At 40.0% G+C, this 24486-nt stretch overlaps 2 protein-coding genes across 2 annotated transcripts; both read right to left on the bottom strand.

Moving 5' to 3' along the window:
• Nucleotides 1-11628: 11628 nt before the first annotated feature.
• LOC133990781 (V-type proton ATPase subunit d 1-like) lies at nucleotides 11629-14974 on the bottom strand. Its single transcript, XM_062429185.1, has 8 exons — nucleotides 14825-14974; nucleotides 13995-14166; nucleotides 13390-13568; nucleotides 12681-12760; nucleotides 12511-12588; nucleotides 12239-12415; nucleotides 12067-12144; nucleotides 11629-11802 (listed from the first exon to the last, which is right to left on the bottom strand). Exons 1-8 carry the CDS (start codon nucleotides 14952-14954, stop codon nucleotides 11629-11631), a joined length of 1068 nt encoding a protein of 355 aa, XP_062285169.1. The 5' UTR covers nucleotides 14955-14974.
• Nucleotides 14975-16961: 1987 nt separating this feature from the next.
• asip2b (agouti signaling protein, nonagouti homolog (mouse) 2b) lies at nucleotides 16962-24046 on the bottom strand. Its single transcript, XM_062429410.1, has 3 exons — nucleotides 23846-24046; nucleotides 17926-17999; nucleotides 16962-17129 (listed from the first exon to the last, which is right to left on the bottom strand). Exons 1-3 carry the CDS (start codon nucleotides 23976-23978, stop codon nucleotides 16962-16964), a joined length of 375 nt encoding a protein of 124 aa, XP_062285394.1. The 5' UTR covers nucleotides 23979-24046.
• Nucleotides 24047-24486: the final 440 nt, after the last annotated feature.

Genomic DNA, 24486 nt, shown 5'->3' with positions numbered 1-24486 from the left:
TAGACACAGTGACTGTTTTTGTGTCAATGCATAAGCAACATTTCAAAGATGAGAGTGGTGAGTTGGTTTACACTGTATTTTCCCTTTCTATTTCATTGAGGTGATAAATGTAATACCAAGGGTTGGCCAGCAGATGTCACAAATTAACTTTATCGATCACTTTAAGACTTTTTCTGCAGAACTGATTATGATCAGTGTTTTTAAAGCTTAGTTTCCACTTCACTAATTAAATTCATTGATTTTTGAGTTTAGCTTTAAAGTGCAGACATTGTTGTAAAAACTCAGTGCTCTGATCCACACTGCAGGTCCTCTGCGGAGCGCCTCAGTAGACATTCACTGTGAGGACTGGAGGGTCCGAGTTATGGGGGACGTCGGGGGTTGGGGGCCGCATGGAGGGTCAAAGGAGGCCAGAGTTACACTTAAACACGCTATACAGGGTCAAACCAGCCCCGCCTTGCAGGTACGGATAGCATGCACTCAAATTCCCACAGTACCTTGAACTTCTCCAACTCAAACTCTTAAAAACTGGATTTGGAGTTGAGGCAGAATACATTATGCTTTGCCTCTGGCTTTGTGGTCATCTCTGTGCTGTTTATGTAGGTGGAGGCCTGGGGAAGACTTGCTGGGTCACAGCTAAGGTGCTCAATGGCTGTGAACCCTGAACTCAGCTCGTCATTGGCCCTCATCATCCAGGGACACCATCTACCTCACAGGTACACACACACACACACACACACACACACACACACACACACACACACACACACACACACACAACACACACACACACACACACACACACACACACACACACACACACACACAACCACACACACACACACACACAACCACACACACACACACACACACACACACACACACACACACACACACACACACACACACACACACACACAAAACACTTCTAGAAAATATACATATACATTCATTTGTCCTGTAAATCACACACATTCTTCAAGTGACAGATGTTCTTTTGACCAGCAAGGACCTGATGGTGAAGGTGGTCCAGAATATCCCCAAGATGTTGGTCTACCTGCCCCCTCAGCTCAATGTCCGGTCTCAGGTAAGTTCTGAAAAATTGCCTGCCTATGTTTGTTTGTCTGTTGTGCAGCAGTAATATTGACAAATTGTTCTTGCATGACATAAGAATAATTGAAGAGTTTTATTTGTATGACATGTCACAACAAGTGTCACCCTTTCTCGTTTCCCTCTCTCCAGCTGAACCAGTCCCAGTCCAGCGTGGCAGGTTTGGTGGAGGTGTCGTCAGGCAGAAGGAGGCTGTGGGCTCTGGGGGAAGTGGCAGCCATTGAGAGTGGATACAGACAGGCTCTAGAGCTCAAACACTCTTACCCACAGGTATTTCTGGTATATAACATATCTTGACTATGATAAATAGTAGCATGGTGGTTAGCCGTGATTAGTGCTGTCACCTCAGAGCAAGGGAGTTCTGGGTTTGAACCCACCGGCAGGCTGGGGCCCTTCTGTGTGGAGTTTTTGTGTTCTCTTCATACCTGCATGGGTCCTTTCTGCGTACTCTGGTTTCTTCCCACAGACCAAAATCAAGCAGGCTAGGTTAATTGGTGACTCTAAAATAGCCTTTAGGCGACCTGTCCAGGTGTGCTTTGCCTCTCACACAATGTTTGCTGAGATTGGCTCCAGCTTTCCCACGACCCTCTAGAGAATAAATGGTAAAGGAAATGGATGGACTATGATGAAGTACATAACATTTGCATCACACTTTACACTTTTTTATGTGCAGACACAAATTACAACTGTACAAAATAGCAATGTAATTCTGTTGTCAGGGATAATTATGCAAATGATAAAATAGAACAAATAAAACATATTGGAACTATAGTAAATCAAATTAGCTGGTTAGTAATATGCTGCTAAAAGAAGAAAAGTCAAAGTTTTAAGAAGTAATTTAAAAGATGACACTGGTTCGGGCCCTTGGATCAGTCCTGACATGACATGAAGATGCACACACATCCTAAATGGTACAGCGACTGTCTTTGTTCTGTAGTTGAAGCCACTGCCCAGGACAGTTGCAGTGAGGACAGTATATGAATCCAGGAGCTGGATCTACCAAGTCCAACATGGAGCTGTGTGGGGCAATCAGGAGTTCAGCTTGTCTGGTCTATACTCTGCACCTCCAGCACTGGAGATGGGGAACCATACCCTGCAGGGTAAACTGTCACACTCCAGCTCTGCAGAGCCTCACATCTCTCACATTTATATTACATCTTTAAGTATATGTAGAGCAATTAATCCGTACTATGCTGCAGCTAGTTATAAATGACAAAAAGTCCTTGATAGTAAAATTATTCTAATCATCCAAATGCAGCTCACTAGAGATTGTTGTTTCTTGTCCTCAACTGTAGTTCATATCACCTGCATTCCCCGTTGGACCAGTTTGGAGATGAGACTGGAGCGTTCCTTACTGGGTCGGCTGGACAGTGTTTTACTGGGCTGGACAAGGCACGGCCGACTGGAGCAGGTCAGAACACATAGAGTATGACATGACCCAGACAACATGAGGCGATCTTTTGTGATATCTGCTTTTGTCTGTGACTCAGCTTTTTGTCTCCTTTTGTGTCTCTTGGAGTTTGAAACTGTCATATTCAATTGGCAGTGCTCAAGAGTAGCCAAAGCAACATTTAATGAGTTCATGTCAAGCCTGATCATCTGTAAGGATTTCTATTCTTACTTCTTTGTGTCATGAACTGTGGTTTGTTCAACTCAAGGTCAGAGCTCTCAGCTTGTGGAGTCGATCGGAGGAGATGAATGAGACCAAGTTGGAGCTGAAGCAGCCCTTCTCCTCCACACTCAGCCAGCTGTCTCTTCACGCACTGTCACACAGCTCACAGAGGGAAAAACGCAGCAGCCATCAAGTAGACCACACACTCTTTTTACACTATTGAAATATCCATTTCAGCAGCCACTAGATGAGGCTTACCACTTTATGTCAGTGGATTTGATACATTTATCAAAACTAAAGCTCATGTCCCTAAAACAATTGAAACAACCAATCACCATCAGTACAGACTCATATGTTGTAGAATGTGAATTGTGACCCCAAATCTATGTATCATTACATTTGCACAGTTTACATTAAATTAAACTATATTATTGTGCGAGTACAAAAAGATAGATTCCATACACATTTTACTAAACATTCAGTATTTTTCAGGTTATTTAGCTTCATTTGGAATAAAAGATATTCTCAAGATATGAGTTGCATCGCCTCATCCCTCCACCATTTTCAATTTTTGAACAATGAACAACAACAACAACAATGAGAGAAAAATACTCAAATAGGTTACATTACGGGGAATTCACTCCATGGTGAATGTGAAGGTTTTGATTAATGCAAAAAGCAGTTATAGTGCTGTTAGTTTTGCAATTGCAGAATTTAGACAGGTGTGTAAATCGTATGTTTAACTTTTGTGCACTCAGACCCATCTGTCATGGGACAGTGCAGTGCCTGTCAACGTCTCCCTCAGCCTGACCAAGCAGTGGCAGATGAACTCTAGCAGGGGGCAGGCGTGTGCTCTGTTCTCAAGCCAGCAGGTAGTGTAAATGCATCCTCCTTCAGGATGTCTACATTTGTGTCTAATCAGTCTTTATTGAGTGCCTGATTATGTATTACTTGTGTGTGTGTGTGTGTGTGTGTGTGTGTGTGTGTGTGTGTGTGTGTGTGTGTGTAGATGGCAGTGTCTTCTGTTAAAGGTTGTGTGTCAGTGGGCCAGGAGGGAAACTCATATTTACAGAATGCGGAGTTAAGATGGGACAACAGGAGTGTCAGGCAAGGCATGAAGTACCAGGTACACACAACATTAGTGTGTTGTTTTTGTTTGTATTTCTGCGTATTAAACTCTCTCTTCATGTGGTGCAGATGGCTGCAGTTTTGAAATGTGTTTTTTTTTTGTGTTGTTGCTCACAGAGGGGTCCACGGGGAATGCACAGCCTCCAAGTTAACATTGGGCTTGACAAAGTGTCTCCTGCACCCTGTCCTTCACACACACTCCTGGCAAAGGTCCAAACCAACCTCAGGGATCGCTTTGAGCACACAGTGCTGCTGGGCCTCTGCCCACCACAGCCTGTGAGTCCACAGCTCTTTTTCTGTTGTTTTTCTTTTCTTTTTTCTGCTTTAATCTGTGACATGCTGATTTATTTCTTAGCTGGTAATTTATACACCCATAAATGTGTCACTATAAATGAGTGATGCTGTGTCTGTCTGTGGTTGCTCTGCATGCTGGTCTAGCCTTATGCGTCTATGGGGAATGCTCGGCATGACTCAGAGCGTACACTGAAACAGCATTTTTAAAATATTTGTTATGTCTAATCAGGCTGCTTTAATCTGACAGGCTTTAAACTAAACTGTTTATCACTGTAAACAAAACTCAGATGTAGAAATATTCATTTAAAATAAATTACTGATTTACTTACTGTCAGAAACATATTTTAATTATATGTAACACACAGAGGATTTAAACGTTTCTCTTTTAACTTGACTTAAATAAACGGACACTGTATGTTACAAAACCGTCACTCTCCTGATGATCTCCTCAGACTCTGTCGTGGTCAGGATCCCACAGACTGAACTTAGGACAGGAGCTGTTTTACACACAGTCTCGCCTGTCAGTGACGGGGCGGCCCCACCAGTGCAGCCTCACCCTCGCCCTGACCAACTCCTCCACGGCTCAGGGCACCAACATGTCTCTCTTCTCCGAGGTAAACATTGAGATAGACCCGTTGGTGTTAATTCAACAGTATGTCTTAGTTAAGAACTGAAGAAAGAAAATCTCTCTAGATTCAGTGAAACAGGAAGCATGGCACAGACTGTCAGTGATGATGTACATGTTTAATTAAGTTATGTAGTCATATCCAGTTTTTATGTTATTCAATATAAATATTCTATTATATGACAGGTAGCACTTTATAGACATAAGCTGATTAAATAATAGTCAGTATGTATGATATCTACTTGAATAACAGGAATATGTTAAGACCCTCCATAGATCTTTTAAATGGGGTTCTTCCATAAACTGAATAATGGTCTTTCTTGCGATAATATGGGAATTATCAGCTTGTGTTAAACAATCTGCAGCTGAGTCTAAAGTACAACTGAAGTCTCCTGGAATAATATTCTGTCCAGAAAGACTGAAGACTGTAAGGAATAAATTCATGTAAAATGTAGGATCATAATTATTTTAGCCATAAGCTTTTTTCAGATTCAGGCTATTATCTTTAATTGTTTCAAAAATCAACCTCTTCAGTCTTTGATTATAATCATAATATATATAATGACCCCTCTTGTCTGGGAGGAAAATGATGGGAAGAAAACCTGTCCTGGCTATCTCATAGTTATATTAGAGATGTCTCCAGGGAATAAATGTGTCTCCTGTAGGAAGACAATCTTTGATTGTAGCTTTGAGATGTTAATAATCAAATTCATCCCAGTTAAATTCCTCAGACCCCTACAATACTTTGAAGAATGGAAATTTAATTTTGGCCATATAATAATCAATAAAACTGAAGGACCATGACCTTGAGATAGAGAATTTCTAATTTTGAGAGAAACATATTACAAAGATAAATTCAATATGTAATACGAACATAACCTTTAACAAAACCTCTGAAGTCACTTAATATGTCTGTTCCCCTGAGACAATATACCCCTGCTCCAATTACAAATCATCTGGCAACGCTAGATACACCTCTGAGCAGTTTTCACTCTTGGAATTAGTCTCTTATATCTGGCTGGCTAGTAGAAGTGATCCCATTTACCCTTTAACTCATATCATAAAGAAAAAAAACCTCAAGAAAAAACAAAGGAAAAGAAAGACAAAATTTAAAAAAAAAAAAAAAGTATATAAGCCGTGACAAATATTTGTCTTGGCATTCCTGAGTCTCCTCAGTTAGGGTTTAGGAAATTCTTTTTATCAGTGAGGGTCCTCATAAATATACAAGTACAATCATGTGTATGTGTACACTCGACAGTCTAGGATAGGTAACTGGAGTGTGGAGGTGGGAGGCAGTGCCCTGTCTTGGCCCCGAGGGTCTGGTCTCCAGGTGCAGGCCAGACTGGACCGCAGAGTTAAGATTTGGCTGAACGGCACAGTGAAGGGAAGATGTCTTCAGACCACGGCAGGCTACAAGAACGGTAAATCCTCGCTCATCTCTGCATCCCTCACAAAAGTGCCCAAAATATTAAAGCTAAGATTAAACTAGGATAAAAAATAAATGTTTTACTTATCTGTTTATGTGCAGGCCCAGACCTGAACGAGGACGTCACTGCGGTGGCATGTGTGGGAACAAATCACGGTTTAATGATGAATGTGCAGAAAAGAGATGGCAGCACTGAACCTGAAACTCTTGGCAGTTTGTCTGTGGGAACAGCCAATCAGAAACTGATGTTGAGAGCAAGTGGCTGTTTGGAGAGTCTTACAGCAGTGGAGGTATCACCAAACACAAAAAAGTAGCTGTATTTGAACTCCCAAATAATATAATACTTTAAAGTACTGTGTGTTTTTGTTTTCACAGGCACGTGTTCAATATTTGAGCTCTCAGATACAGAGGAGGCTGCTGGAGAGAGTCAAGACAATACAGAATCTCCTCGCTGAATTCAGACGACAGGTAACCACATCACACACACACACACACACACACACACACACACACTAGGATACTTAGTGTAAACATATGCTGCAGTGGTGTAGTCTGAGCCGCAAACATAGGGCATCAAGCTGGGTTTCATTACACAGTTTGTAAGGAGCTGACAGCTTCTCTTTTCCACTTTTCCCTCCAGTCCAGAGACAGTGTGTTGCTCCAGGAGCTAGGCGCTGTGCCTCTTCATGTTTCCCTGCGAGCGGAGGCTCTCTTGGGGCAGAGAGACAGAGGTTTGTTGGCTCTGTGGCAGAACAGCCCGCTCCGTCACATCTGGACTGACAGTCTGCCTCACTTTCTCGGGCTGCTGCAGCATGCCTCGCTGCTGGGACAACAGGAGCTGAGGAGTGAGTTCTAACCAGTGATGTCAACTTAATGACAGCTCACGATTTGCTTTGTTGGAAAAAAGAACAAAAAACTAAAGGAGCACCTTTTCCTGCTCTCAAATCCGGTCAACACCACAGTCCCCCTTTGATCAAATTTTTCTTTGTCTTATACAAAATATACATACCTACAGTCTATAACGGGAACAGAATGGTGCACTGTGGTTGTATATAAACAGCAGATTTAGTCGCTGTAAATGTATTAATGCCATTTAGTTCTTGAGTTAGGACAGAGCAGTCTGTCCCTGCCTTTCTTCACAGGCAGAAATCTAATGTCTTTGAGATACCCTGAATCATAAACTAATCATCTCTTCCTTTACTTAATTATCTGAAGCATAAAAATAAGTCTTCCATCATTATTTATGTTTTTTTTTCGTACATGATCACTGAAATGTTGTTTTGTCAGGATACTCTGACCCCTGCACTCCTCATCATTTTGTTTCCTCAGTGATGTGACAAACGAAAATGTATAGCTGTTGCCTTCATCTTCAGTGCTCTCTCTTCTCATTCCTCAGGGCCCCTGGCCACACTGGCAGGTGTGTACCAGGATGTGAGGGGCCAGAAGCTGGAGACTCTATGGAGGGAGGCTGTGTCGTTGTGGACTGAGCAGCTGGTGGAGGTCCTGCCTACTATGTTAGAAAACCCTCAGCTGAGGCCGCTGGCTCAGGCCAGTGTGGCCACGCTCAGTGTCGCCCTGAATGTGGTGAGAAACCTGTGCTCTCTCTTTTTTGTTTTTGATCTGCATTAATATTCATCAGCTGAAAAGTGTTTCCCAGTTTAGCTCATTCAAAGCATGATGTAGATGTGTTTAGATGAGTGTGATTGTATATGATCAGAGTGCATTAATGGTTGATGTTCTTTTGTAATCAGGCAGGCCAGCACACTTACCACTGGGTTGAAAGCAGGTTGGCAGTAGCTCTTTCAGGAGTCAGGAAACGACTGGCCTCTGTCTACAAATTCTCCCCCAGGTACTGCACGTCTGAGACCTCTCTGCAGGACTCCATAAAAGCTTGGTATTTCACTCTGGGGGGTCGTCTCCTCACTTTTTGGATAAGCTAACAAAACGTTACCTAAAACATTGTTTATTAACCGGATATTTGCCGTTTGACCTCACACCTAATTGTAATTTAAAAAAGAGAATATTTTTCTTGTCTCGTCTTCACTTTTTGGATAAGCTAGCAAAATGTAACCTAAAACCAGCACACTTTAGTTCTGATCATTGTGCTCACACCCTAGTTTTCTTGGTACAATGTTTTCTTAGCAGTTAACCAACTTTAGCTCCTTAGTAAATTTCATACAATATTTTCATGGCACATATGATCTTCTTATGTTAGCATGAGTGGATATTGCAAATTAAAAGTAATAACCTACATTATTTGTACAAAAGTAACATAACTTACCCTCATTGTGGAAAACTCATAAACATGCACTCAGAGCACAGTCACAGAGCTCACTGAGAGGCACTGCTACATCCTGTAAAACCAATGCCCAACCAGGTGAAATACCAAGTTTTTGGGGAGTCACCTCTCTTTGCACCCTTCCTTTCATAAAATCACTTAAAGGCATCAAAGAGTGGATAAAATTTTATATGCAGTCTATGATAAAATCCTCATTATGTTATAGTATGCTGGTCCCACCCAGTAACAACTAAGTTAAAACATGTTTTTTTAAGGTTACATATAATTGTTGTCAGACTGGTTTTTAAGTGATATAATTTCCTTTTGAAGCAGCTCCAAACTACACCATTGACATTTCCCAAATAAACATTAACAAATTAATTTAGCACATCTGACTAAAAGCTTCAAGGTTTTCCAGTTGCCGATCACCAGATGCTGACCCAAGCAAAACAGGTGTAAGGAAATGATTCCAATAAGATATTTTAAACCAAGTGGTTTTGGTTTTTCCAGTGAGTGTTCAGTGACTGTGTCGGTGCCGCTGCCATCGCTCCCGTGGTCCAGGGTGGCTGAAGTGGGACTGGTGGAGGTCCTTTTAGAAGATTGGCTGCTGAAGCCCTTGCAAACCCTCACCTCCATCAGACCCACTGCTGAATTTTACCGCCTCAAGAAGAAGATCATGGACAGTCCCTTCATGCGTGAGAAAGACTCACATTAAGTCTATTAACAATAATAAAGGGCAATAATTTTACAGTTTGACCCTTTTTTCTGTCTTTCTTGTTCTATTCATCTCCTGAAGACCAAGCTTTATTGGTGGCAGATCAGTTCGTAGTGACGTTTGATGGAAATCTGTATGAGCTCCCAGCCTCATGTCCACTTCTTCTCGCCCAGGATGTCAGCGCTGACCCCTCATTCATGCTGCTGCTCAGTTCGGACTCACAGAACTTCCTCCTGCTGGGAATGAATAACAGCACCATCCACATCCAGAACAATGGACAGGTATCTGTGACTGCTGATAACAAAAGGCTGCTCAGTAAATAGGAAAAGCGGTCTAGTTTAAAAAAAAAAAAAAAAAAAGGTGACCCTGAATGCCTGTACGTGTGAGAAAAGCAATTTCAGCGGTTTTGTTTGTGTGCCTTTAGGTGAGGTATCTGAAAAATTACAAAAAAGATTCAAGGGAAAAAACTGTCTTTGTGTCACAGGTGAAAGCCAACTGCAACAACGCTGTAATGCACACATTTCATAGTGACAGTGGAGTGGCTGTCAGAAGAGGATCAAACGCTGTGCATGTGTCCAATCAGAATGGTGTATCTGTGTCATGTGACCTGACACTAGAGGTGTGCAGCTTGACTCTTGATGGTTGGTTGCATGGTAAGAAAACTAACGAGTTAGTATGATTAATCAATCCATGGTCAGAATTCCTAATCTTAACTATTGTTAGCTTCATAATCTTAAAGAATATTTTATGTCCGTGTTTTACCACAGATAAATGTTTTTCTATACACAGGTACGTCTACTGGTCTGTTGGGGTCTAATGACAATGAAGCAGGGAATGATTTTCCTTTACCTGATGGATCTCAAGCTGAAAACTTGAAGGATTTTCTCTCTAGTTGGAAGGTACACTTGTATACTGAGCACAAAGGAAAATCCTATAGTCTATAAATGCACATTCGTGTGTCGTGACAGTCCTCCCCTGTAGTTTGACCATTTGTCTGTGTCTTCAGATCAAACCTGAGTGTATTAAACCTCCAGCTACGGCAGCAGAGCGCCTCTCTAAAGCAGCTGCGAGCCCAGTGTCCTGTGACTTTCTGTTCTCTTCTCCTGACTCTCCACTGAGCTCCTGCTTCAGGGTGGTGAGTGAGAAAGCTGACACACTTGAGCAGTTTCTTACCCAGCATGATCTTAGATTACAAGATTAATTGAGTGTGAGGTAGATTGCTGTGAAAACAAGTGTCTAGCACAGTGCCTACCAGACAGCTTCCTCCCCCCTTTGAAATCTAATGAACCTTTAATAGATTTCAAGCCCACATTAATTAACTTGGCTTTATGACAAAAATTCCCACATGGTAAAACAGACATGATACACTTCTTCACTCATTGCACAGATGAAGGAATAATTATTCAATGGAAAAATGTACAAAAAAATAAATAAATGTATATATTGTTGTCTAAAAGAAATTGTACTAAATTTACTTTTGATAGAATGCAAAACGTCAGATTGTGGTTTTTTTTTTTTTACTTCTACTGCTGCCTGACATGACTAAGTATATTAAAACAAACTCAGGATTTGATGAATTAAGTTCACTGGACACTAACTGTGCAAATGTAGCTCATTTTTAGCCACTGTTTGTGATGGATTGTGAGCTGCATGTTCACAGAGTGTGTCTGTGCCATCAGGTGGATCCTGGTCAGTTCTTATCAGTGTGTGAGTCAAGCTCCTCCAGAGCCCCTTGCAGATTAGCATCTGCCTTCACTCATCTCTGCCAGCAGAACTACATACCACTGGAGGTCCCTGTCCAGTGCTGTAAGTAGGAGTGTAATGTACCCAAGATGTGCATGATTAGACTCCCACTGTGTCCAATCAATAACACTGTGTTGTCTGGATGTGGCAGATGTTTTAAATTGAAATCTAAAAAACAGTTTATGCATTTTTTTTACCCTATTGTTTTTCTTTTTCTTTCAGTGAAAGTATGAAGGATGGACAAGCTTGTGAAGAGCAAACATAAGTGACTTATGACCTCTGATAGCTGCTAAAACAGACATATTTACATTCTCATACCACTGGTTGTGCTACATTAATTATATCATTACATTTTATATGACATTTTGTACCCAACTGTATAGTTACACATGTTACTATACCTCCTGTAATGTACTATACACTGTTCTTGTGCCAATAATGTGAATAGGAACTTACTAACTTAAACATCTAGTTTATTATTAATCATGCAGTTTCATTTTGTATTTTCTGTGCTGTGTAGTACAAACACTGAAGATTATCGGTGACTGACTTTAGTGCAACTATAGTAACTACTCCTCACAGACAACCTTTTACCATGAAGAGATCAACAAATGTTTTTTTTACGGTTTGATAAAGTACGTTTATTAAATTGTACCATTGTATGTTAAATGCAGAACATGTTCATGTGGTTCTTGCTTGATTACTTTGTTCCCTGGAAGATGGGTATGTAATTGTGTATCTTGGACTTCTGTCTCTGTGTGACACACTCAGCGATCCAGATGATGTTGCGACCCTCCTGCTCCTTCAGCTTGATGTATGAGTAAAATATTCCAAAGTGGAACTGCTGCAGGAAAGCAAGCGTGTTCAGATTCACCTGAGAAAAGATAAGAGTTGAAACCACTCAGACAGGCAGAAAGGCAGTTAATTGAACACATATAGACATTAATCACACTGAGAATATGATTTGTTCCCAGATTGTTACCTCTCTGAGACTGAGACTGACTGCCTATACTAATAAATTGAACTTTGAATCAAGTCGAGAAGCACAAGTGTGAAATGTGTTGTTTGATCCAAATATTTCCGAACATCACTCCATGGGGCACTACGTTTTTTCTGAGGGGCATTAAAGTTATATTACCTCCTGTTCAAAGAATCTGTCCTCCAGAGTCTTGAAATCTGATCCTGGCTCAGGGTCATCAAAAATGATTTTATATTCCTGCAGGTAGGTTTAGGCCAAGGTTAAATAGTTCACAAACAATACAGCAGCTTTCATAATGGAGCCTAAACAGTACAAAGGAGGTCAGACTCACCGGGTAACACTCGGCCACAGCTTTGACATGTTCGGGGTCTTCTGCTTTTGCCAGCAATTGCAGCCCTTCAGGGTAAAGTTTGCCACATGATGGATACAGCTCGCTCCTGTCTGCACCGCTGAGATCTGTCCCGAAGGAGTTCACTGTGATTGTGAAGGCTCTTCTGTCTGCCTCGAACTGCAGCAGACACACATACATGGAGTATTTACAGCAAAACCGATTTCATACAGTTTGTGAAGCTTCAATGGAACCAGTGGAAATAATCACAGTACCTCCAGGAGAGGACACATTATATCCTTTGTGGCACCACCAGTGTTCTTGCATAAAGAGTGGAAAGACTCTAAATATGCCTGGAAAAACCCCCATCAAATCTCATTAAAAATAAATAAAATGTGCAGTTAACATGTTTGACAAGGTAGTAAAAACAGACATCATCTGTCACCTTATGCAGTTTGTTTCTCAGGATCTCAGCTTCCATCTCATCCAAGTTGGAGTCAGATACAGCATCCTGGAAAAATGGAGCTATAACACAGATAATACAGTGGGCATCAGTTTCATCATTAATGTGCAGTTTATATCACTTTTTATCTAATAAAGCTGCCTCATCAATTCAATATGGAAGCCTTTTTATGCCAGGAAAAGAAACAAGATAGATAAAGTGATAAAAGCAGTCATGGTAGTTCAAATGTATGACTTAATAGGTCATAATATGTAATGTTGGTCCACTACTTTCCTCAGACTCAACTATGGACTGCATTTATATAAAGTGCCTTTCTAGTTCTTTTAATTCAGGGTTCTTGGCTAGGGACACTTCTACCTGCACACTGGGATGGAGCTGGAATTTGAACCACAGATGCTGCAGTTATTGGAAGACCCTCTCTACCTTGACAGACATTCATATTCTGACATTCCTTAACCTGGCGCCTTCAGGTTTCACTAATATGGCCTCAAGCAGCTAGAATCAAGCAGAGATAGGTGGGCTACAGAGGGTTACCTCACTCTTTTGTAACCCCACATGCCCAGATGTGTTTTCCTTCTCAAACAGTCTTCAGCCCCAAAGGAAATTGCCAATTTCACACAGTTTAAAGGCAATTACTACTGTTTGTCTTTGGGAATGAAAAACAGATTCTGCAGCTGTTTGATGAATCTACCTAGGGGTGTGTCCACCAGGATGGCTGAGTAGAGTTCAGTCGGGGTGCGAGCGATGCCCACTGCTGCCATTTGGTCGAAAGCTCCCATTGGGTGACACCGTGGCAGCAGCTCTGCCACATCCCTCTGTTTCAGGGCCCCGTTGATCAGCATCACCACATTGTCGATCATGTAGCTGTAGCTATGGCAACACGGATAACACAGTGAATAGATGTCTCTTCTGTTAAATCCTTCTCATTAAGGACATATTTGCCCATAAATATCCTTTTCTTTTTAAAAGACTGTGAAACTGGAAGCACATAGAGGAGGTTGAATAAATGGAGTTTTCTTTTAAAGTAATAGATTGCATCATAGGCTTTGCTGTGGTACAACAAAGGTTTCTTTGGGTAGTGCTTTTAGCTGTGTAAGGGTAATCCTTTTCAATAACATATTTCAATCAGAGCAAGTCATGTTAAAAATAAAAAGGGGGCATCCTCACAAAATGTATCTCTACATATTAAACATATTGAATGAATAGAGAACTACAGTGTATGAGTATTGTGCATATTTGCTCATCCCACACCATTGGTATTATTTGTGATAAAGCAAATGTCATGTTGTAGCATACGTTATATAATCAAGAAAGGTGGAGAGTGGTGGCAGAGCATTGGAGCGCAGGCAGCTGAATTCAGTCACCAGGTTCTCCCTCAGTTTGCTGTCCACCAGAGACACAGTCAGGTCATCTTCAGCCGAGGACAGCAGTTTACCGTAGTCTGTACTCTGAAGGTGCAGCTTCATGTCTAAAGAAATGATAGAGGAGGAGAGACCTAAAGGTTCTGCAGCCAACACACATCACAGTGTAATTCTGCTCTTAAATCAGAGTTTTCCACACTTGCTTCCTGTTAGGTCACAGTTACCAGAAATCAGGAAGAGGTGAATCATAATACAATGTGTAATTTGGCGACAGAGTTGCTATTTCTGACTCTCTGGCCAACTTGTTCAACACGTTAAACATTAGATTATGGAACAATGAACAGTTTATCACAACTAAAACTGTACAATTTTTGATTGTGTTTTTCTGTGAATTGTCTCAAAGACTCTTTCCAAGAATAACTTCCATACTAACATGACTGGTGAGTAAAATAAACATCTGATTGATCTTCATCCTCACTGACATGCCCTTTGTTTCTTTCTCAGAAAGGAATGTTTAGTTCCTGGAATGAAAATTCAAATTATCTCCTTGGTCAAATGGGATCCAGGTGAAAGAACTGGTAAGATAAGATGATCCCTGTCAGCACTCCTCTGCAGCTACTTAAAACACACACACACACATACTCACGCACACACATGAATGTGCACAAGAATTACAAGTCTTTAGCTGGAGTCGTAATACATTTCTGGGAAAGCTTACACAAAACTAAAACCAACACAATTTGCAGTGGGTTATATTATTCTTACCCTCAAGTGTGTCACACTGGGCCAGATTGTGATAGTCATTGCCAGTGAGAATCCCAGCCTTCATTCCTCGAACCAGACCCTCCAGATAGCCATGATCCACATTAAAACTGAGCTCTGGAGACACTGCCATGACAGTAAATGGGTTGTTAACTAGCCTGGCTGCAGTTGAAGTGATGGTTCCCTGTTAAAAATGTGCCTCTCTTTGTTGGGTTTTCTTTTACAGTAACTTCTCTATTATCATGTCTCTGACTAACATTCATGCAGTTATTTTTCCTTCCTCCTTGACACCAATAAATTCCATAGCTGCCCTAAAAGTGTTTGCTGTCTCAAGCTCTGCTCTCAAGTAAATTTAGTCTGACTATACAGGTAAATCACCCATATTTTTTGACTAATATCACCACCCAGGCAAAATAAATGTATTTTGAAGAAACTGTGTAGCTATATAAATCAAAAAATAGGTTGATCTTTGGCTGAGCATCAAGCATGAGTGGAAGAATGAAGCCAACAAAAATAACTTCCCTGTTTTAAAACAAACAGTAAGAATCAGCTTCACTGCTCTTCCATCATGCAATGTACACAGTTTTTATGCACCATCAAAATCAGGATAGATCAGGTGTTTTATTGAAGTAAGACGACAACATGTTTTCCATTTATCATGTTTCCTTGGAGACACATTAATGCGCCCAGATAATCGCTGACCTTTTCTTGTGTCTTCCTCCTTGTACGAATGTGACTATTTTGTTACTAGTATAAGACCCACTCTGTGTTCAGCTCTATGAACTTATATGAGTTATTCCATCATAGACCTTCTTCAATGACTCTCCTGTCATCATTTCCTCTAAAATATATTAAATGGATTATCAATCAAAACATAACAGCTACTGTTGTATAACATGAGATGTGCATGTTTTTGCCACCACATACCCTTTCCTTTATTCATTTTCTATCAGGGGAGGGGCACACCATAATACAATACCACAGACTGCCTGAATGGGGTTTAAGATGCAAAACTGCTTTATTTTGGATTTTTTTAACCAGTCAATTGTGTCTATGCATGTCCTTCCTGGATACACACATGGCCCCCTTGTTTTAATTTTCTCTGTTGCCCACTTAATCGCTTTGGAAAAGAATAAAAAGCAGGTTTAGTCTCTGTTTATGCACAAGATAGCTGCCAGCAAACAGTTGCAATAAAACAATTTTGTGGGGTTTTGGCGTTCGTTTTTTCTTTTTTGATATTTTTGGTTTCTCTTGATCCATTGTCTCATATTTCTTAAATGAAACGCAATATCCTCCCATAAATCCCCACATAAACAACATTTATACATGTTGACATAAAGGATTCCACATTAAGAGAATCTGTGAACATGAGTACAAGAACAAAAACACAAGAAGGCTTACAACATATTTATTCAATAGCAAAAATATAAACTAACTTTACTTGTAAATTCACACACAAATAACAGATAATTCTATATTTGTTCTCCAAGGCATGATCTACCGGTACATATAGGAGCAGAAAAATCCAATCCAAAACAGATGGTTGTGTTTTCATCATTTAATTTTGAGTTTAAAAAAAGAAAAAGAAATGCTCCCATAAGAAGTCAGTTTAACATGGCAGAAGAGCAGCAATGACAAACATATTCACATATTCAAGTGGCAACGGTGCAGGAAATGCCCAAGCCACAACACAAAGTTTACATGTGATTGTCTACTACATACATGAAAAAGCATATATCACTCACCCCTCTGTTACATCTACATACTATATATACTATACTGATATTTCTGATGTTTTTTTTTTTCATTCATGCCTTAGAAGACTGTAAAACTTTTTTGATATGGCTTCCCTCTTTCATCCAACATCTCCACCTCTATTACTCAGCTGATAAAGCGATGAAAGAAAGAATTGAGACCTTCACTTTATTCTTATTCTGTTTTATATTTTCGATCTGTTTCTATTTTACTCTGCACTGTCATAATATTCTCTGAACTGCACCTACGTTGTAACAGAGGCAAACCCACAGGCCAAAGGGCAGAGTATGTGTGTGCATGTTTGTGCATTCCTCTGTGTATATATGTGTGTGGCTTTGTATGTTCAGTATGCTGTGTGTGTCTATGTGTGCATGTGTGTGTGTGTCTATGTCCTCTTTAAGCACATGGGGTTCATCCTCCAGCAATGGCATATGGTGTTGAAGAGTCGACAGCGGCAGGAGGCGCAGGGGTCACAGCATGGTGTGTGAGAAGAGCAGCTTTCCATCAAGCGGCTACAGCGGCGTGCAGGGGTCATGAGCTCTGTCTTGTGTCTCTGAAACAGCACAAAAAAAGTGTCTCACAACTAAATAGAAATGAAATAAAAATACCCTTTGACTAATGCATCATGATATTTTTGTGTTGAGTGGAAATCCATTGTTTGAACCCAGGGAACTGTATTTAAGGTCCTGGTCTGTCTCTGATTGGCTAGTACTTTGCATGAGTCCTGGAGCCGGGGATAGCAGCAGGTGAACACACCATGAATTAACACCTACATGTCAAACATTAAAGCAAATATAAGTCTTTACATCTTATTAATGAAGCAATCATTTCCTTAATGACCACCTGATGTAGTATTTCAGACGATGACACTTTGATGCTTCCACATTGGCTTCAGCCTCAAGTTGTGGTAGTTGACACTTGGCCATCACCGCTTTGTGTAGAATTTTATAACATCTATCAAATCATTACGATGGTATTAGTATTTGTTTGTTGAGAAATGAGATGATCACGATGGAAATTGGTACAGTCTGTATGTTGCTGTCATCTCATTGTTAGGTCTGTATGGTATGCATATTGATCATCTTGAAGCTTTTCAAGACGAAATGTAGAGGAAACATTTGGATTAAAACTCTTCAATGCACATGTGCAACAAATCCAAAATTTTCACTGCCAGCTGTGCTCACAATTTATATTCAAGTAGCCTTGAGTCAAACACTTGAAGCATTTATGAACATGCTGCACTGAAAGGTTAGTGACAATGAGAGATTGAAAAAGACAGGGAATATGTTTTTATCATGCAGTGGCATAAAATGATTTGATGATGTTTGAAAATAATTATAAACACTTACAGGAATGTGACTTTCCTGTGGTGTAGAAATCTTCCGTCTTGCAAACAGTCTTCTGTTCTTCCCTTGGTTCCAAACTAAGGTTGGACAAAACAAAAGTATAAATAAATACATCTTTCTCAAATTAATTTCTGTAGTTTTTTTTTCAGTGGAGGTGAATTAAATTTCCATGACCAAGAAAACAAAAAGAAAACCTCACCACAATCTCTTGAGAGTTATATTCTTGTCATGCATGGAAGGGAAGCAACAATGCAGCTTCTTGTTTATTTTCCTGTCTTTGTTCTGTCAGGACACTTAATTATGAACATGATTTGACTGAGAAGGAAAGTAAACATGAATTAAATCCACCAGTAATGAGTGTTTACATGAGGTATTCCCAGGCAGGTGGGATATATTGTCTCTCCAGGATGTTCTAGGTCTTCTTCAGGGTCTCCTTCCAGGCAGACTTGCCTAGAATATCTACTCAGGTAGGTGTCCAGGATAATCCTGATCAAATGTTAGAACTATGTACACTTATTCCTTTATATGATGAGGAGCAGCTCCTCACTTTGGTGATACCCAGGCCAGTCCAAAAAAACAACCCTTGGGTTTTTCGTCAGGTGGGCACACCACCCAGAGGAAGGGGCGTAATAGTTCAGTCCACTGCCAGCTTAGTGGTGAGCAAAGGCAGAGGACTTGGCGTGCTAAACCCCTTTTATGAAAACTTGGTTTTCATCAGTGGAATTCATTGTACAGTAGATGCACAAACATTTTCCCATAAGCATGCAAAAAAACAAAGGCTCTGACTTGACGATTTGGGCGTCCCTCCATGTCCATCACAGATATAGGCAGGCCTGGCCATTCAAGTCTTTAAAAACAGGCAGTCAAAAACCAATAACCTGACGGATAACCAGTGAAAGCAGTAATGCGGTTGCTCTCTTCATGCGTGTTAAAAGCCTGGCAGCAGCGTTTTGTATCAACTGCAGTCGTTGGATGTTTTGCCTGCTGATACTAGAATAAAGTCAAGTCTGGAAGAAGTTAAAGTATGGATGACCTTTTCTAAGTGTGCAGAGGAAAGGAATGGTGTGATCTGTGTTAGCTGTCTCAGTTCAGCAAAGCAGGACTGCAACACTTTGGTCACTTGAGCATCAAAAGGCAACTCTGAGTCAAAAATAACACCTAGGTTGTAGGCCTCATTTCGAACATTATAGATATGGAGCCCAGACTTGAGGAGAGAGTGTGAACACTGCTAGTGCTTTGGCCAAAGGGGGGCAATTCAAGTGCAGGAATTTTTTGGACATCAAATTATTAATTTCAATAAAGCAGGACATATGAGAAACATCAGTGGTACTAGACTTTAACAGGACATACAGTTGGGTTGCACCTGTATCGTAAAGGAAAAAATCATTTTGATCTGCTGTAGGGGTAACATCTGTATAGTGAATAGGAGGGGATCCAAAATAGACCCCTGGAGGACCCCACAAAATAAATGAGCAGAAGAGGAGGAGGCATCTCCAAGCATTACAGAGAAGGACTTGTTCGACAAATAGGAGATGAAACAATCCAGAGCCACTTCACTGATGCCAATCTAATTCTTCATACAGCTGATTAAGACACAATGGTCCACTGTGTTAAAGGCTCAGCTGAGGTCAACAGAAATTAAAATGTACAGACCTGTGTTGGCTGCAAGCAGTAAGTCATTTGTGAACTTGACCAGAGCAGTCTCAGTGCTGTGCCAGGAGTGGAAACCAGATTGATTGTTGCTCATAAAAGAAGTCAGTTGAGTAGAGATAATCCTTTCAAAAATCTTAGATAAAAATGGATGGGTCCAAAATGACTGATCCAGAGAGTTTCACAGGAGATACAAAAATCAGAAGCAAAAAACAGATATTAAAATCACAAAGAGTAACAACTCCCCCACTCACCCATATTGCAACATGATGACTGATAAAAGGTCTGAAAATCCCTGAATAAAATAGAAATAAGTTTAGCCAAGTGAGACTAAGAACTATTAACATAATTTCTGTGTATTAGTGCAAGGCCTCCCCCTCGGCTTGTCATTTTGGGTTGGTGGAAAGATAAATATTGTGGGGGTCGAGGACGGGTTGAGTCAGTGAGAGTGGCACATTCATCCAGGATTTATTGTTATTTCTAACTCTGTGAAAATAAACATTCAATATTGTTGATCATGATATTCGTGGTAGGTAAAAGATCAATGTAGGATCCCTGAAAAAGACTGTCAGGGATCTTACATTGAGTAAACAGAAATGAACTGATTCAACAGCAGGGATCTAAGAAGTGGTTTTAACTGTGATGAGATTGTTCCTGAGTGGACTGTGATATTGAACATTGCCTTTCTGTGAGCCTAAATGGAATGAATGAATTAGTAAGGGAAACAAAACCAGCACCAGTAGGACCCGTACTGCCTGGGACAGGGCACACAGCCAGGATGCTGGGGAAAGTCTTGCTGGGAAAACCATCAATTAAAGCTAAAAGCAGTGAAGTTAATACAATTACAAATCAATTTTCCTAACCCTTTCCTGGTAGGATCCAACCCATCATATTCAAACAGTCCCCACTTGGCCCTGAAGGGATCAAAATAACTAATAAAACCAGGTCTAGAGGCACTAGTCGAATTATGCATCCTTAGGTGCAGACTAAAAAGATGGCTAAAATGTTCAGTGTTCTAATCAAAGTGGGAGTGGGACCAAATAGTGCATACTTCCTCCAAAGGCTTTCAGCTGTGGATGCTAGACACATGAAGTTCATAATGCAGCTTAATGAATTGTCTGGATATGAAATTATTTGTGCAAGAGTAAACAATTACTCAGTCATCAAGTGGTTTAACCGTTGCTAGGCCCCCTGGCAAAGAACAATAAGCCTCTAGGAGTAAAACACTAGATGGACTAATCACGATGACTAAAAGAACTACAAATAAGCACTTAACAGACAGTTTGCTAAACAACTCAATACAACTGTGTAAATCAACCACAAACTTGCATTAACAAGAAATAAATTGGCTAATAAATGTAAAAATAAAAAAAAGAATGTCTATGTCCAAACCCCCCTGAGAGTGACAGGAATTTGATTCAGTCATGGGACCATCTGCAGCCATTTACATCTAAAGAAAAGGAGGTCACATTCCAGTCCAAGCAGCAAGGTAACTAAAACACAAAATATTAATGCAACCTATAACAGAAAGTGCTGACAATATAAAATTAACTACATGTTCATCGAGAAGTTATGCACGTCAAAAATGCTAATAAAGTTAAAACGCAAAATCAAATTGTGTTGGTTGTTTTTATGTTGGAAATGATCTGTAACTGAATGTAAATCTAAAGAGAGAAGTTAAACATTAAATTGCGGGTGTGGCCGTGGGTGCAGCCACCACACCATGCTAAAAGCGGGTCTCTATGGATGGCAACGTTGATCTGTCAGTGCAACAATTTTTAAGATTAATATATCTCACTAAATATTAGATGGACTGCCATGACATTTTTTGTTATGATTTTCATGACATTTTATTTAGTAAAAGTACTTTGGTCTTTCTATTATGCAAGGGGTTTATGACTGCATTCATAAAAATGTTTTAACACTGTGCATTTTCTTTATGTTGTGAAACAGTGTTTTCCACAATTCATGTAGGTAAACATAAATTCAAGGTGTAAATAATAATTGACTTAACTTTCTATCTAACAGCCATGGTCATTGTCTTTTTAAATAATTCTTACAGACAGACAGCTGAGACGTTGTTGTTAACTTGCAGATTTATTTAACTTGATTGAACTGAAGGAGAATTTACATAATGGGTCTCCAGCTTGAGCTGAATACAGCTCCAAACATTACAAATGGATCATGACTTATCAAAGCTTTTTCTTTGTACATCAACAGTACCAAATAGCACTAAGAACAGTATGTGAGGTACAATAAGTAGAGCGTGTTTCTTTTTTGTGCCAATTTCTTTTGAGCCAGATTTACATCTGTACAGGATGACATGATTTACTAAAATATTTGCTTTGAAGTGTGTTGATATGTTCCCATAAACATATGGAGCTGCATCTATATCTCAAAGTTTTGGCAAGCTGTGGAGATATATTATCGACAGAAATTGAAATAGCAGCTAAGTCGATGTTCCAATGGAAATCAGAATTATTTGGCTCTGCAGCTCCTCTCTGCTGGCCTGCATAATCTTTTGGACCATCACCAAAACAACCTTCATCAAAGTCTACACACCTCAGACACTGGCACCTTCAGCACCCTCACCCTATTGTGTTTTTATCCTAATGTCTTTTACAACCTGGATGCAAAGAAAGTTTCCACATCAAAAAACCTGCCTTGTGATTGATGGCCGTTGCACTTTCCCTTCCAATCCAGCTCAACACCTTGGGTTCTAATCTTTGACCAGATATTAAGACTTTACGCATTATTGTGCTGAGAATACCTTTATTCAGTTTGATGATGTTACACGCCTCCTCTCCTTTGACATCCTGATGGATATCTCTATTAAACTACTTAAAAAATATAATTGTGGGGAATCACTTAATCAAATAGCAATAAAACACTATTTCCCTCATGTTCTCACATCCTGTTGACTTTTAAATCCCTGACTGAATTGTGTTTTGTGCACTTTTTCTTCTCCTTTAGTTCTGTCGATATGATATATTTTAAAGCCCCCACCAGAAAACCACAAGATCAATCCCACAGACCAAAGTTCAAACTTCAAAGAGTAACGTGACACCTCTTTGTTTCATTGACCACTTCAGGTTTCACTGTGTGGTCAGAAATGTGCTCTGGTATGTACCCAACACACCTTCTGCCCTGAAGCAAGAACATATAGCTGCATTGAACAACATTTTCTATATATTTCAATTTTAAAAAACCCTGATACACTTATGATATCATGTCCAGCACCAAACAGCTGAGAGACAAAGTTAGCACCAAACCAGTGGAGCATTTAGCAGCCAAAGACAAAGAGATAGCAGATATTTCCCTCAGGAGTTGCTGAATCAACTAAAAGAGATCTTGACGGAGGGTGAGTATTGGACTTACATTTTGTCAGCTGGCCAGATACAACCTCATACTAAATGTTTAAGTAAGCAACATGTTTGCCATATAAACTTTATAAGGTGATAATATGCCAGTGTTGTGTTTACAGCCTACTCTGTTTCCACCAAGTAGCCAAAAAAAGATAAATGAATGCAGGTTTATGCCCCTGGCAGTGAGCCCAAACAAGACAGACTAACAAAACAAATAACCGGACATATAAAAGGTTAATACAGTATCTCTAATTCTGTTAAAGGTTTTTTTTTTTTTTTTTTTTTTACATCAGCATTGTTTGCAGCAGAAAAACAGGCTTAATACACAAAACAATGTATTTTTGTCATTAAGTCAAGTTATAATTTGTATAATGAAAAAGTTATGGATTTGACTCTTAACAATCTGTATATGTTGTTCACATTCTGTTGCAATTCGGAGACAACAAACTCAGCAAGCTGCTCAGAACATTGCTTTGACACAGCGACATGAAAGATGTCAGTGTCTGCAGATGTCTTCATGAATTTAATTAATTAGTGGGGTTCTGTTACCTTCTGCTGTGATCAAACCACTTTATACACCATGGAGTGAAAGCTAAGGACAGTGAACCAATAGATGTCAACAGCCATTGTTTGATTTGATGTTTTAAAAGAAACTGTTAAAAAAAAAGATTGTTGACTTGAGTTTGACAATGCAATTTTGAGGGGCACTAGGTAATCAATACTCAGCCTGTAATATCCACATATTTTTGTAGATTGAATCAAGTCATTCCTTCAAGCTGCAGCATACTCAGTGACGATGTTACCTTTTACAGGTTAACATCACAGCAAAAAGAAAGAAAGAAAGAAAAAAGAAAGAGAAAATCTGCCTAAATGTCTTCATAAATATTTTAAAATGGTAGAATCCTCACCTGTGTTATTCTCAGTCTTCCTCACATCTTTCTTCATGTCCTCTGCCCAGGACACCGGGAGGGCGAGAAGGAATAAGCACAACAAGTGTTTGCCTGTGATCTTCTTCATGATGTTGAGACCTGTGGATGACATCCAGAAAAATGATCTCGGCACTATCAGGAGCAACGGAGAAAAACACACAAATATTATCCGCGCCTGACGTAGGCTACTTATCCTCTGTGCACGCTGACTTCAGTTCGCTCAGGTGCTTTGTTGGATGTGGGGAGGTAACTGCGCCTCCAGCACGCGCCGCCCCCACGTCACAGGCTCGAGACACTGCAGGAGGTGATGATGCTTGAAGGGGAGGAAGAAGTAATACTTCAAAACTCAGTCCCGAGGGTACATTCAAGTGTCGCAACATCACACACAACAATAGAATAAAATAGTGAAATAGAAAGGTTTTTATTATAATTAGTGCGGGAATCATAAACATAGTGTATGAAATGAGATCAAATGAGATATGCTAGATTAACAGTTATATCCAGCGTGCAATGATTATATACAATTAAATATATGACATTAAAAGAGTAGCCTATATTATTATTGTTGTTATTATACATTGTGCAGAACGGTAATAATTGCTTAGTGCAGTTTTTAACCA

This window comes from Scomber scombrus, chromosome 11 (assembly GCF_963691925.1).
Source record: "Scomber scombrus chromosome 11, fScoSco1.1, whole genome shotgun sequence".
Taxonomy (NCBI): domain Eukaryota; kingdom Metazoa; phylum Chordata; class Actinopteri; order Scombriformes; family Scombridae; genus Scomber; species Scomber scombrus.
The sequence above is the reverse complement of the archived record's forward strand: the minus strand, read 5'-3'. Positions and strand labels throughout refer to the sequence as shown.

Excerpts from the sequence above, each read along its gene's own strand:
- LOC133990781 (XM_062429185.1), bottom strand. The coding sequence starts at position 14,954 with ATGGCAGTGTCTCCAGAGCTCAGTTTTAATGTGGATCATGGCTATCTG. Across the intron at positions 12,145-12,238 it reads CTGTGGCCGAGTGTTACCCG|GAATATAAAATCATTTTTGA; the intron begins GTGAGTCTGACC and ends ACCTACCTGCAG. Across the intron at positions 11,803-12,066 it reads ACAGATTCTTTGAACAGGAG|GTGAATCTGAACACGCTTGC; the intron begins GTAATATAACTT and ends ATCTTTTCTCAG.
- asip2b (XM_062429410.1), bottom strand. The coding sequence starts at position 23,978 with ATGTCATCCACAGGTCTCAACATCATGAAGAAGATCACAGGCAAACAC. Across the intron at positions 18,000-23,845 it reads GAAGACTGAGAATAACACAG|TTTGGAACCAAGGGAAGAAC; the intron begins GTGAGGATTCTA and ends GTCCAACCTTAG. Across the intron at positions 17,130-17,925 it reads CACAGGAAAGTCACATTCCT|AGACACAAGACAGAGCTCAT; the intron begins GTAAGTGTTTAT and ends GTGCTGTTTCAG.